At 41.3% G+C, this 12,714-nt stretch overlaps 1 protein-coding gene across 1 annotated transcript in view; it reads left to right on the top strand.

Moving 5' to 3' along the window:
- CFAP74 (cilia and flagella associated protein 74) overlaps positions 1–12,714 on the top strand; it is a 219,403-nt gene that overhangs the window by 134,783 nt on the left and 71,906 nt on the right. The window contains exons 24-26 of the mRNA XM_040427569.1: positions 3,677–3,850; positions 6,750–6,883; positions 12,158–12,434. Of these exons, the coding sequence (XP_040283503.1) occupies positions 3,677–3,850; positions 6,750–6,883; positions 12,158–12,434 (585 nt within the window). The remainder of the gene's footprint in view (positions 1–3,676; positions 3,851–6,749; positions 6,884–12,157; positions 12,435–12,714) is intronic.

Genomic DNA, 12,714 nt, shown 5'->3' on the forward strand with positions numbered 1-12,714 from the left:
TCTTCATTGAGCAGGACCTGCGATATGCGTGGTGACGTAACCACGTGGGAGCGCTAAGTGACGTCATCGCGCACATCGCAGGTCTTTCGGCAGGTCCTGTTCAGGGAAGAGAGAAGAGACTGCTACTTTTAAATCTGTGCTTTCCCTTTCCACTATTGAGATCCGTTTTTCTCTCCGCAATGTGGAGCGGACCAAGATGGATCCGTCATGACTCACAATGTAAGTCAAAGGGGACGGATCCGTTTTCTCTGACACAATAGAAAATGGATCTGTCTCCCATTGAATTACAATGGTTTTAGAGACGGGTTCCGTCTTGGCTATTTTAAAGATAATTCAACCGGATCCGTTCATTACGGATGCAGACGGTTGTATTATTGTGACGGAAGCTTTTTTGCTGATCCATGACGGATCCAGCAAAAAACGCTAATGTGAAAGTAGACTTATGTGCAGTCATTAGAATGGGCTAATATAGGATACGTCTTCATCCACACAGCAGGGGTGCGTGCAGGACGCTGTACGAGTGGCACGTGGAGTCCTCTGCACCTCTGTACTTGGAGCCAAAGGGACTCTGTGCGCCACAGTATGGGCTTAATGCACCAATATGTCACAAACATTCTTCACTAGAAGCAGTTCTTCTAGAGGGGAATAGTTTTGTAGTATGGCATTCATTGGGGCATTTTTTATATTTTTGTATGGAATTTAAAAAGAAAAATATGTACAAGGATGTACATGGCAGGGCTGAAAATATGGCGCTTATAACAATATATAAAAATATTATTACAGCAATAAAATTTTGTTAAACAAATACATTTAAAAGTGCATTTCACAATATTGTAAAATTTTTTTTATAAAATCACCTTTCAGAGCCCCAAAATGCATTTACAGTACATCACCCCCATAGCATTTACAACGTGTGCATTCATCACCTTCACAGTGTACATTATAATATATATATATATACATGAGTGATTGTAGCTCAGTATATGGACATTAACAATTTCTTCAACTTTCTAAATTATTCTGAAAGTTTGAGCATTGCGTTGACAGTTTATGCTTCAGTTCCTGCTGAGTTGATTAAAAATGTGATTATCATCCAGATAACCCTTTGAAAGTACTTAGCGACCTCATTATCTTACTAAGCACACGAAAAGTAGCCGGATATACTCTGATGGCTGTTAAGTATTGCATTTGTAATGTTAAAATGCGGGTACTTTATGTATTGGATATTTGGTAATGGAGAATAACAAGCGTCTTGAGTAATGGCATAAAGACCACACTGGGAGCCAAGGACTCTTGTGGGAAGTTCATATCAGAATAATTAAGTGCATAAGATGAACTTAAAGATTTATCGCAAATCTCAAGAAATAACATGTATTTATCTATTTAGTATAAGAGACCACCAAAGACAAAAAACTCTTGTTTCTTGTAGAAAAGAGCCGCAGGGAAGCTTAATATTCATTAACATAAAAAAAAGATATATTGAGTAAGGCCTCTTTCACACGAGCGTGACGGATTGGCTCCGGATGCGTTCAGTGAAACTCGCACCATTTTGCAAGCAAGTTCAGTCAGTTTTGCCTGTTATTGCGTTCAGTTGTTCAGTTTTTTCCGCGCGGGTGCAATGCGTTTTGATGCGTTTTTCACGCGTGTGATAAAAAACTGAAGATTTACAAACAACATCTCTTAGCAACCATCAGTGAAAAACGCATCGCACCCGCACTTGCTTGCGGATGCAATGCGTTTCTCACGCAGCCCCATTCTCTTCTATAGGGCCAGGGCTGCATGAAAAACGCAGAATAAAGAACATGCTGCATTTTTCACGCAACGCAGAACTGATGCATGAAAAGAAAACGCTCATGTACACAGACTCGTTGAAATTGGGTCAGGATTCAGTGCGGGTGCTATGCGTTCACATCACGCAACGCACTCGCGCGGAAAACTCGCTCGTGTGAAAGGGGCCTAAACGTCTGCCGAATAATGGCTGCAGGCAAATCTTTCTGTGCGTTCCAAGAAGTGCGTCCATCATACTAAACATTTAGGCCCCTTTCACACGGGCAGTGCGGGTGCAATGCGTGAGGTGAACGCACTGCACCCGCACTGAATCCGGAACCATTCACTTCAATGGGGCTGTGCACATGAGCGGGGATTTTCACGTATCACTTGTACGTTGCGTGAAAATCGCAGCATGTTCTATATTGTGTGTTTTTCACGCAACGCAGGCACCTTAGAAGTGAATGGGACTGCGTGAAAATCGCAAGCAAGTGTGGATGCGGTGCGATTTTCACGCATGGTTGCTAGGTGACGATCGGGATGGGGACCCGATCTTTATTATTTTCCCTTATAAGGGAAAATAATAAAATCTACACAACACTGATCCCGAACTTCTGTAAAGGTCTGGGTACCAAACATGCCGATTTTTCTCATCTTCCCATTGTTTTCAGCGGGAGGCTGCGTTGCTGTTCATGTGGATGGTGGTTTAAAGCTGCGATCACACCTAGTGACGACATGTCCTTTCTTGGCTCAGTGTTCGGAAGGATGCCTTTGGAAGCCGCAACAGGCGTCCATTCGTGGTTTAGCTCCACTCAATGGGGCTAAACTGCGAGAGGGTCCACGGCATTCAAAATGAAAAACCGCAGTAGAAACTGCAAAAACGGGGCCTAAGGCTGCTGCCACACAGTGCTGTTGTGGTGCATTTGGCTGTATGTACTTACTTTATTGAAGGGGTTATGCTATATGTAAAATATCCCCCCTATTCCCGGGCCCCTTGTATGGATTATATTTACCTGCTCCCCAGCACCCGCGTCGCTCCGGATTAAAGCAAGGCCGCCGCTGCATCTTCCCGTTGCTCGGATCAAAACATTCGGCGCCGGGGGAAGCAGCCAATAGCAGGCCGCAATGGGGACGAGCCCCTTTAGGCTGGGTATCGTGGCTGCTCCCCTCCGGAGGTTTTGATCCGGGCGACGGGGAGATGCATTGGCGGCCGTGCTGGGATCAGGAGCGATGCGGGTGCCGGGGAGCAGGTATGTATAATCCATACAAGGGGCCCGGGCATTGGGGGGGGGGGATATTTTAGATATAGGGTAACCCCTTTAACAAACACTGGTGTTCTGGATAGCAGAAATGATCAAAATGATTAAATTCATTGTAGCTGACTAAATTCTTTAACATTTATTCAACATAATTCCTCAAAATCCAGAACCTACTTAAGTACTCGATAATCTAGGATTTTACACCAAGTGAAAAACTGCCTTAAAAAAAGATTCCTTGTGGTTTACATCTGATAATGTATATGGCCGCTTTCACACAAGCGTATTCGCAGTCCGTGTATGGCCTGGATTTTATGTACCGGAATCGGCTGCTAATGTTAACGAATAGGGCTATTCCCATAGGCGTATAATTTCGGTCAGTATTTCAAATTCACATGTCCGAGTTTTGTGTGTATTTGCTTCCAAATACACACATTATAGTCTATGGAGCGTATAAAAAATTCAGTAAGGAATATACTGATGGTATATCATCCGGAATCCATGCATATTACAGAGCCAGAATACGGACGGATTTCAATACACTTGCGTGAAAGCGGCCTATGACTATTTGTTACCAGATCCTGCAGACACTGGATTATGGCTGAAACAACATCACTGCACACATTAGTTACAAAACTGTTTTTTCTTTTCAGACTCGACCTGTTTCCTTCACTGTTCATGCGGTGGTGACCACATCAGATTTGGAAATCAGTCCAAAAGAAGTGAATTTTGGTCACTGTACCATCTATGAAGCAGTTCAGGCTTCCATTCAACTTTCAAACAAGTCCATTCTGCCCCAAGAATTTGGTTTTATGGGAATTCCAGAGGTATGTGTACAAAGCATATAGACTAGAGCAAGCATATATGCACATATATCTTAAAGAGGACCTGTCACCACTCCTGTTTAATAGCTACGTGCATTCCCCATGTAATAACAGTTCTGAAGCATCTATTCTTATGGCTCTATGTCGTTCCAGTCCTGTAATATTTCTACAAGAAGTTATGAATGATGTGCTAGCAGTCTGCAGTAAGGGGTGGTAACAAGTTGGGGGGGTGTACCTGCACAGTCTGAAAAAGGCAGCACTGATTGGATAGAGTAAGTCTGTGCAGGGACACACCCCCAACTTGTTACCACCCCTCTGTACCCTTACTGCAGACTGCTAGCAATTCATCCATAACTTCTAGTAGAAATAATAAAGGAACAGCACACCATAGAGCCATAAGAATAGATGCTCCAGAATTGTTATCACATGGGGAGTGCTTGACGCTATTAAAATAGGCATGTCAGGAGTGGTGACACGTCCTCTTTAAGGGTTGGCCCATCTGGGACATTGATCACGTATCGTTAAAATATGCCATCACTGTCAGATAGGTGCAGGTCCTATCTCTAGGGTCTCGCTCTTATCTCCAGAACGGGACCCCAAAATGAAGGAAAGCACACCGCTCTTGTGCCGGCTGCTCACCATTTATCGTTATGGAAAATCCAAAAATATCCAAGCGAGCAGACTCGGCAGTTTTCATAAGTCCTAAAGTGGTGAATTGAGAGCATACAACGAAAGCTTGTCCGTTTATCATTATGGGCCTGCTGGAAATAGCCGTGCCGCCACTTGCTTATTTTAGGAACTCCCATAGTAGTGAATAGAGGTTGGCCGAGCTTGAGCGGCTGCTCTCTGTTCAGTTTGGGAGGCCTGTTCTGTAGACGGAAGCAGGTCCCAGAGGTGGGACCTGCACCTATCTGATATTGATGGTATATCATGGCGATGTGTCCCAGGTGGACCAACCCTGTTAGTTCGGTATCTGGTTTAGTTTGTTGCTCCATATTTTATAAAGTGAATGTTTCCTGTACCGTCGAGTACACCGGTCAGACCAGGAGTAAATAGTTAGCTTTACTGTAGATTTGAATGAGTGTGCACAAATATATAAAACTTGCACCAGATTCTTACGCCTCTGTGTAGGAACTCGGTGGACATGTGGTAAATCTTAAAGGCTGACACCATTCATAAACATGCCCCAGTAAGTCTTGAAATTAGTAGTCTGGCATTGGCATTGTTAATTATTGAGTATTAAAATGTGAAAGTCAGCGGAAATTTAAGCAGACGAATGAGCTGAAATTTTACTTATGTTCAAATCTGATCTGCTGCACAATAAACTAAATATACCAAATCCCATAAAAGAAACGGAAACCAGCAGAAACAAGTTATATTTCCTGGCACTTAGCATCAAGGTTTGCTGTTTGTTATGCATGACTTTTACAGGCGGCTCCTCTTATAGAGACCTACTGTACCAAAAATAACAAAAAATATATATATTTGTCTACAATAAAAATGTGAAATACGTTGTTTAATGTCTTCTATGCTGGCATACTGTATGATCACTTGAATTTTCATAACATTTTTGATAAGTCGTAGATTGTCATCAATATACTTGCCCTGCACAACCCCTTTAAGGCTACTTTCACACTAGCATTTTTACTGGATCCGGCAGGGTTTAGCAAAAACGCTTCTGTTACTGATAATACAACCATCTGCATCCGTTATGAACGGATCCGTTTGTATTATCTTTAAATTGCCAAGACTGATCCGTCATAAACTCCATTGAAAGTCAATAGAGGACGGATCCGTTTTCTATTGTAGCAGATTGTGTCAGAGAGAACGGATCTGTCCCCATTGACTTGCATTGGGGGTCATGCTGGATCCTTCTTGCTCCGCATCCCAGGACGGAAAGCAAACTACAACATGTTGCGGTTTGCTCTCCGGTCTGGGAACGCACCTAAACAGAACGGAATGCATTTTGGAGCACTCCGTTCTGTTCAGTTCAGTTTTGTCCCCATTGACAATGAATGGGGACAAAACTGAAGCTTTTTGTTTTCTGGTATTGGACCCCTATGATGGATCTTAATACCGGAAAACTAAAACGCTAGTGTGAAAGTAGCCTAACTGAAACAAAAGAACATGGTGTGAAAGAGCCCTATTTCTATTATAGAGGCTATGTTCACATTTCATTTGAACCGTCTGTGTGTTTTCCGGTTGTAGACCTCTGATAGAAGACTCTGATGTATACTACTCATTAAACATGCAGTGGTACAGTATATTTGAATCATAGGATCCAACTGTAAAAAACATAAAAAACATACATTATTATACTTTGCATGAAGTGGTCTAATGTACTGTACTTTTCCATATGGGATAAAAATGTATGCTGACACAACCTGATCTGGCGTATGACTTTCGTTGGTTTTATGGATCCCTATGGATCCGTAGGCTCTAAAATGAACTAATTGTTTTACAGGTAATGTGAATGCTCTCTTAGTAATTCAATTTATAGTAACCACCGTTGGCTGACAATAAGGGTGGGTTTACATCACGTTTTATGCCTCTGTTTGACGTATACGTTACAAAAAAAAGGATACAAAAACGCAGCACACCACGTTCTTGTATCCTGCACAGTCCAGTAAAAAAAAGTATACATTTTTTTACACATGTTGGTTTTTTTTTGGGGGGGGGGGTGTTTACAATGGAACTCTATGGTGAACGGATGCCACTGTATGGCATCAGTCTGAGGCATCCGTTTAACGTATACATTTTTTGTATGGGAAAAACCCACCCTAAATTGGTATTTTAATAAATTCTACTGTGCTCACTTTGTGGAAAATTGACAAGTAGGTGTATTTGGCTGGGAGATGAAGCAGATTGCACTTGTCAGGTCGATCTTTCTTTTGATTTGTAGTATGTAGATATTCAGCCAAATGACGGCTTTGGAACAATTCTTCCCTTGGAAACAATTACACTGGATGTAATACTGAAGGCGCCAAAAGCTGGAGAATATCATTTTGACCTCACTTGCAAATCGGCCATTAATAGGTAAGTGGAAATTGTTTTGTTTGGATATTGTCATAAAAATAGAATTGCCCACATTATTGTTAATTGGAAATCCATGTCTGTAAATGATATTACGATCATTTACATGATGTTATTCAGATTTTCCTGGCAGTTTTGTGACCTTGTCTTATGACCTGCAGTATTCAGCACAATTGCACCGATTCAGTTATTTCCTTTCCTATTAAGTACAATAGAATTTGACACAGCCAAGGTTACCATTAGATTTTCTTTGTTGCCGCAGTGTGTCAGATAATCTCGAGATTCTGATAATTCACCACTTGCTTCCAGCATAGCATTGCATGATCATTTGGAATTTCTAAAGATGTGAACCAGACGTGCGGGCTCGTTCTGCACGTAAAGCTTATATATTTTTGTATCAGTTCCTGTATTATAGACCTCTGCTTACTTCAGTGAAATGTTCTTGTTTTCAGCCAGAGCCCAAATCTCTGTCTGATCATCTCCAGTTAGCACACCTTACCACAATTTATCAGAGCTCTGTAATGAGACTAAGGGCTCATGCACACAAACGTATTTTATTTCCGTGTCCGTTCCTTTTTCTTTGTGGACCGTATGCGGAAGCATTCATTTCAATGGGTCCGCAAAAAAAAACTAAGTTACTCCATGTGCACTCCGTTTCCGTATTTCCGTGCCGCAAAAAAAAAACATGTCCTATTATTGTCCACATTATGTATTTTTTGCGGATCCATTTTTTGTGGACCGCAAAATACATACGGTCGTGCGCATGATTCCTAGGGATCCTTACACACGTGAATTTGCACTGCCCATTTTTGCCCACAGACTTACAGTTGCAAACCGTAGGGTTCAGTCTTTTTAAACACTATTGCACCACATGTTGTTTCTACGGTGCTTTTGCCACTTTCTGAAAAAGGGCATTGGCAAGGACAGGGTTGTGTTATAGGCAGGATCATTGGCCAGGATAGATATCAGATCAGGGGGGTCCTCTCCTCGCAGCCTACCAAGCACAGCACCATACATTGCATTTTTGCTGTGTGTAAACCATTTTCTGATAGGTTGGAAAATCCCTTTACTCCTTAACTCCTTAAGGACACAGCCTTATTTCACCTTAAGGACCAGGCCATTTTTTGCAAATCTGACCAGTGTCACTTTAAGTGGTGATAACTTTAAAACGCTTTGACTTATCCAGGCCATCTAAGAAACTACACCCCTCAAGGTATTCAAAACAGATTTTTACCAACGTCGTCAACCCTTTAGGTGTTCCACAAGAATTAATGGAAAATAGAGATAAAATTTGAAAATTTCACTTTTTTGGCCGATTTTCCAATTTTATATTTTTTATACTTTTACAAAGCAAGGGTTAACAGCCAAACAAGATTCAATATTTATGGCCCTGATTCTGTAGTTTACAGAAACACCCCATATTTGGTCGTAAACTACTGTACAGGCACACGGCAGGGCGCAGAAGGAAAGGAATGCCATACGGTTTTTGGAAGGCAGATTTTGCTGGACTGTTTTTTTTGACACCATGTCCCATTTGAAGCCCCCCTGATGCACCCCTAGAGTAGAAACTCCATAAAAGTGACCCCATCTAAGAAACTACACCCCTCAAGGTATTCAAAACTGATTTTACAAACGTCGTTAACCCTTTAGGTGTTCCACAAGAGTTATTGGCAAATGGAGATGAAATTTCAGAATTTTAATCTTTTGGCAAATTTTCCATTTTAATAAATTTTTTCCAGTAACAAAGCAAGCATTAACAGCCAAACAAAACTCAATATTTATGGCCCTGATTCTGTAGTTTACAGAAACACCCCATATGTGGTCGTGAACTGCTGTACGGGCACACGGCAGGGCGCAGAAGGAAAGGAATGCCATATGGTTTTTGGAAGGCAGATTTTGCTGGACTGTTTTTTTTTACACCATGTCCCATTTGAAGCCCCCTTGATGCACACCTAGAGTAGAAACTCCAAAAAAGTAACCCCATTTTAGAAACTACGGGATAGGGTGTAAGTTTTGTTGGTACTAGTTTAGGGTACATATGATTTTTGGTTGCTCTATATTACACTTTTTGTGAGGCAAGATAACAAGAAATAGCTGTTTTGGCACCGTTTTTATTTTTTGTTATTTACAACATTCATCTGACAGGTTAGATAATGTGGTATTTTTATAGACCAGATTGTCACGGACTCGGCGATACCTAATATGTATACTTTTTTTTTTATTTATGTAAGTTTTACACAATGATTTCATTTTTGAAGCAAAAAAAATCATGTTTTAGTGTTTCCATAGTCTGAGAGCCATAATTTTTTCAGTTTTTGGGCGATTACTTTGGGTAGGGTATGATTTTTGCAGGATGAGATGACGGTTTTATTGGCACTATTTTGGGGTGCGTGTGACTTTTTGATCGCTTGCTATTACGCTTTTTGTGATGTAAGGTGACAAAAAAATTGTTTATTTAGCACAGTTATTATTTAAATTTTTTTACAGTGTTCATCTGAGGGGTTAGGTAATGTGATATTTTTATAGAGCCGGTCGATACGGACGCGTCGATACCTAATATGTATACTTTTTTTTCATTTATGTAAGTTTTACACAATGATTTCATTTTTGAAGCAAAAAAATCATGTTTTAGTGTCTCCATAGTCTGAGAGCCATAGTTTTTTCAGTTTTTGGGCGATTATCTTAGCTAGTGTCTCATTTTTTGCGGGATGAGATGACGGTTTGATTGGCACTATTTTGGGGTGCATATGACTTTTTGATCGCTTGCTATTACACTTTTTGTGATGTAAGGTGCCAAAAAATTGTTTATTTAGCACAGTTTTTTTTTTTTTTTTTACGGTGTTCATCTGAGGGGTTAGGTCATGTGATATTTTTATAGAGCCAGTCGATACGGGCGCGGCGATACCTGATATGTATACTTTTTTTTTTTTGTAAGTTTTACACAATAACAGCTTTTTTTTTAAAAAATATGATGTTTTAGTGTCTCCATATTCTGAGCCATAGTTTTTTTTTTTTGGGCGATTGTCTCAGGTAGGGGCTCATTTTTTGCGGGATGAGGTGACGGTTTGATTGGTACTATTTTAGTGGGCAAACGCCTTTTTGATCGCTTGCTGTTGTACTTTTTGTGATGTATGGTGACAAAAAATTGTTTATTTAGCACAGTTTTTATTTTTATTTTTTTACGGTGTTCATCTGAGGAGTTAGGTCATGTGATATGTTTATAGAGCCGATCGATACGGACGCGGCGATACCTAATATGTGTATTTTTTCCCCTATTTTTTACCAAATTTTTTTAACTTTATTTGGGGAAAATGACGTTTTTGTTTATTTTTACTTGAAACTTTTAAATTTTTTGGGGGGGAAACTTTGTTTTTTCAACTTTTTTTTCACTTAATTTTTTGTCCCACTTTGGGACTTGAACTTTTGGGGGTCTAATCCTTTACAATGCATTCCAATACTTCTGTATTGGAATGCATTGGCTGTATGAGTAATACAGTGAGTATTACTCATACAGCTTCCGGCCTGTGAGATCCAGGGGGCTGGATCTCACAGGCACGTCACAGGAAGGCAGCTGGATGCCTTCCTTAGACATCGCGCTGCCTTCCATGCCATTGGGTCCCCCCTACAGCCGCATGGGGACCCGATGGCACCTCCCGCCGCCGCCGCAATAGGTAAAAGCCGCAAACCGCAGGTTAGCCGAGGTGCCTGCTCAATGATTTGATCAGGCACCGGCTTCCGATCACTGCCCGCCGCGCGGCGGTGATCAGAAATACACAGGGGGTACAGGTACGCCCTTTGTCCTTAAGTACCAGGACATAAGGGCGTACCTGTACGCCCTGTGTCCTGAAGAGGTTAAAGGGGTTCTCTGGGAATTAAGAAAATGAAAATACTTAAATATTTCTTTATTATAAATATATTCTCAAATACCTTTCATTATTTATAATAGCTCATTTTGTCTGGGGAGCAATCATCAGGGGGAATAAAATGGCCGCTGTCCCATTAGTTCACACAAAACCTGTCCTGATCACACATGAGGACAAGTTACTTTACAGCACTGGGGTAAAGAGCTGCCTCCTCCTCCTCCTCCTCTCTACTTATCAGGGATTATGATACTGAATACAGATGATAAGAACTTTAGCTGAATCTCTGGGGAATTTAGTTCATGAGAAGACATGAAGTACAGAGAGGACAGACAGGACAGACTGTGGTAATGGAGACTGTAAACAAGTGCTGCTGCTCATTAGCCAAACCTCACCCTCCTCTCATGTCTCCTCATCATCTCCATTCCCACAGAGATTCACCTGTATTCAGGATCATGATTCTGGACAAGCAGAACAGAGAGGAGGGTGAGGCAGTTCTGTGGCTCATTGTGGTGAAGTAACTTGTCCTCCTGTGTGATTAGGACAGATTTTGTACTGATAGGACGGCAGCCATTTTATTTCTCCTAATGATTGCTCCCTAGACAAAACAAGCCATTCCAAGTAATGAAAGGTATTTGTGAATATATTTATTATAAAATAATATTTAAGTATTTTCATTTTTTAATTCCTGGAGAACCCTTTTAACAACAGTTCAAGATTTACAACTTCATTTAAATTGGTTTTCCAACTGTTTTATATTGAGGATATCTGATCAGTGGGTGTCCAACACTCAGGAACCCCGCCGCCGTTCAGCTGTTTAAGGAGGTCGCGGCACTCCAGTGAGCGTCGCAGCCTCCTCACTACTTACCAAGCACTGCGCCGTACATTGTATAGTGGCTGTGCTTGGTATTGCAGCTCAGCCCCATTCACGAGCTACGCCAAGGCCACGTAATCGATAAACATGATGGCACTGGCCAGAGCGCCACAGCCTTTTCAAACAGGTGATCAGCGGAGGTGCAGGGATTCAGACCCCTACCAATCAGGTAATGATGACCTATCTTGAGGGTAGGTCATCAGTTTTAAACACTCGGGCAACCCATTTAAGTTTGTCTCATACACTTTATACTCTATATACTTGTAGATGTGTTTCTTACTGTGGTATGGGATACAATGGGGACACTTTATGCCTTGTGTTTTATATTTATTTTTTGTGATTTAAGGGTGTTATGTTGTGGGCGTTTTGAGAGTTGCATGGAGGCTTGGTCTCAGTATATATCCATAAAAATGTTGGGGGTGTCCTTGATTTGTGGTTCAGCTGTTCAGGAATAATTGCTGAGAAGGCTGGCAACCCTGGTGTCTAACCGTTTGTATATATTAACATTTAACCATATTCTCAGTTTTGTTGTTTTGTTTTCAGACCGTTCAAGATCTCTTGTAAAGCCATTGGTGTCCATCCACCTCTGGAGCTATCACATTCCTTGGTTCAATTCCCCGCCACAGCTTTAAATGACACCTCCACTGCAACCATATATGTTGTCAATTCACATACAAGTTCTAATGAGTTCACGCATCCCGTACCAAGGATTGGCAAGGGCGAGATTGCACCAGTTAGGCCTACTTCTTTTCAGTTCCAGTTGCCTGAAGATTCTCCCATCACCATATCACCATCAGTTGGAACAGTTTTTCCTGGAAAGGTAAAAAACAGTGGGGTCGTTTTAATTTTTATAGAAACATGTGATACAGTTCATGGAAGCATAGTTATAAACTCCCATACAAATGCATGCAGCCGAGCAAACATATGTTATAAATGGGAGAGAAAAGAAAGCCTGCTGCCATCAGGAAAGAGTCGGGAGGCCCCTATGCACATTTGATGAATGTCCAATCCCACTGAGATTAATCGGTTCGGCCCACATACATCTAATGTGTATGGCCAGCTCTAGAGTATTACAGAGGATCTGTCAACAGGATCAATCC

Source organism: Bufo bufo, chromosome 1 (genome assembly GCF_905171765.1).
Source record: "Bufo bufo chromosome 1, aBufBuf1.1, whole genome shotgun sequence".
NCBI classification, from domain to species: Eukaryota; Metazoa; Chordata; class Amphibia; order Anura; family Bufonidae; genus Bufo; species Bufo bufo.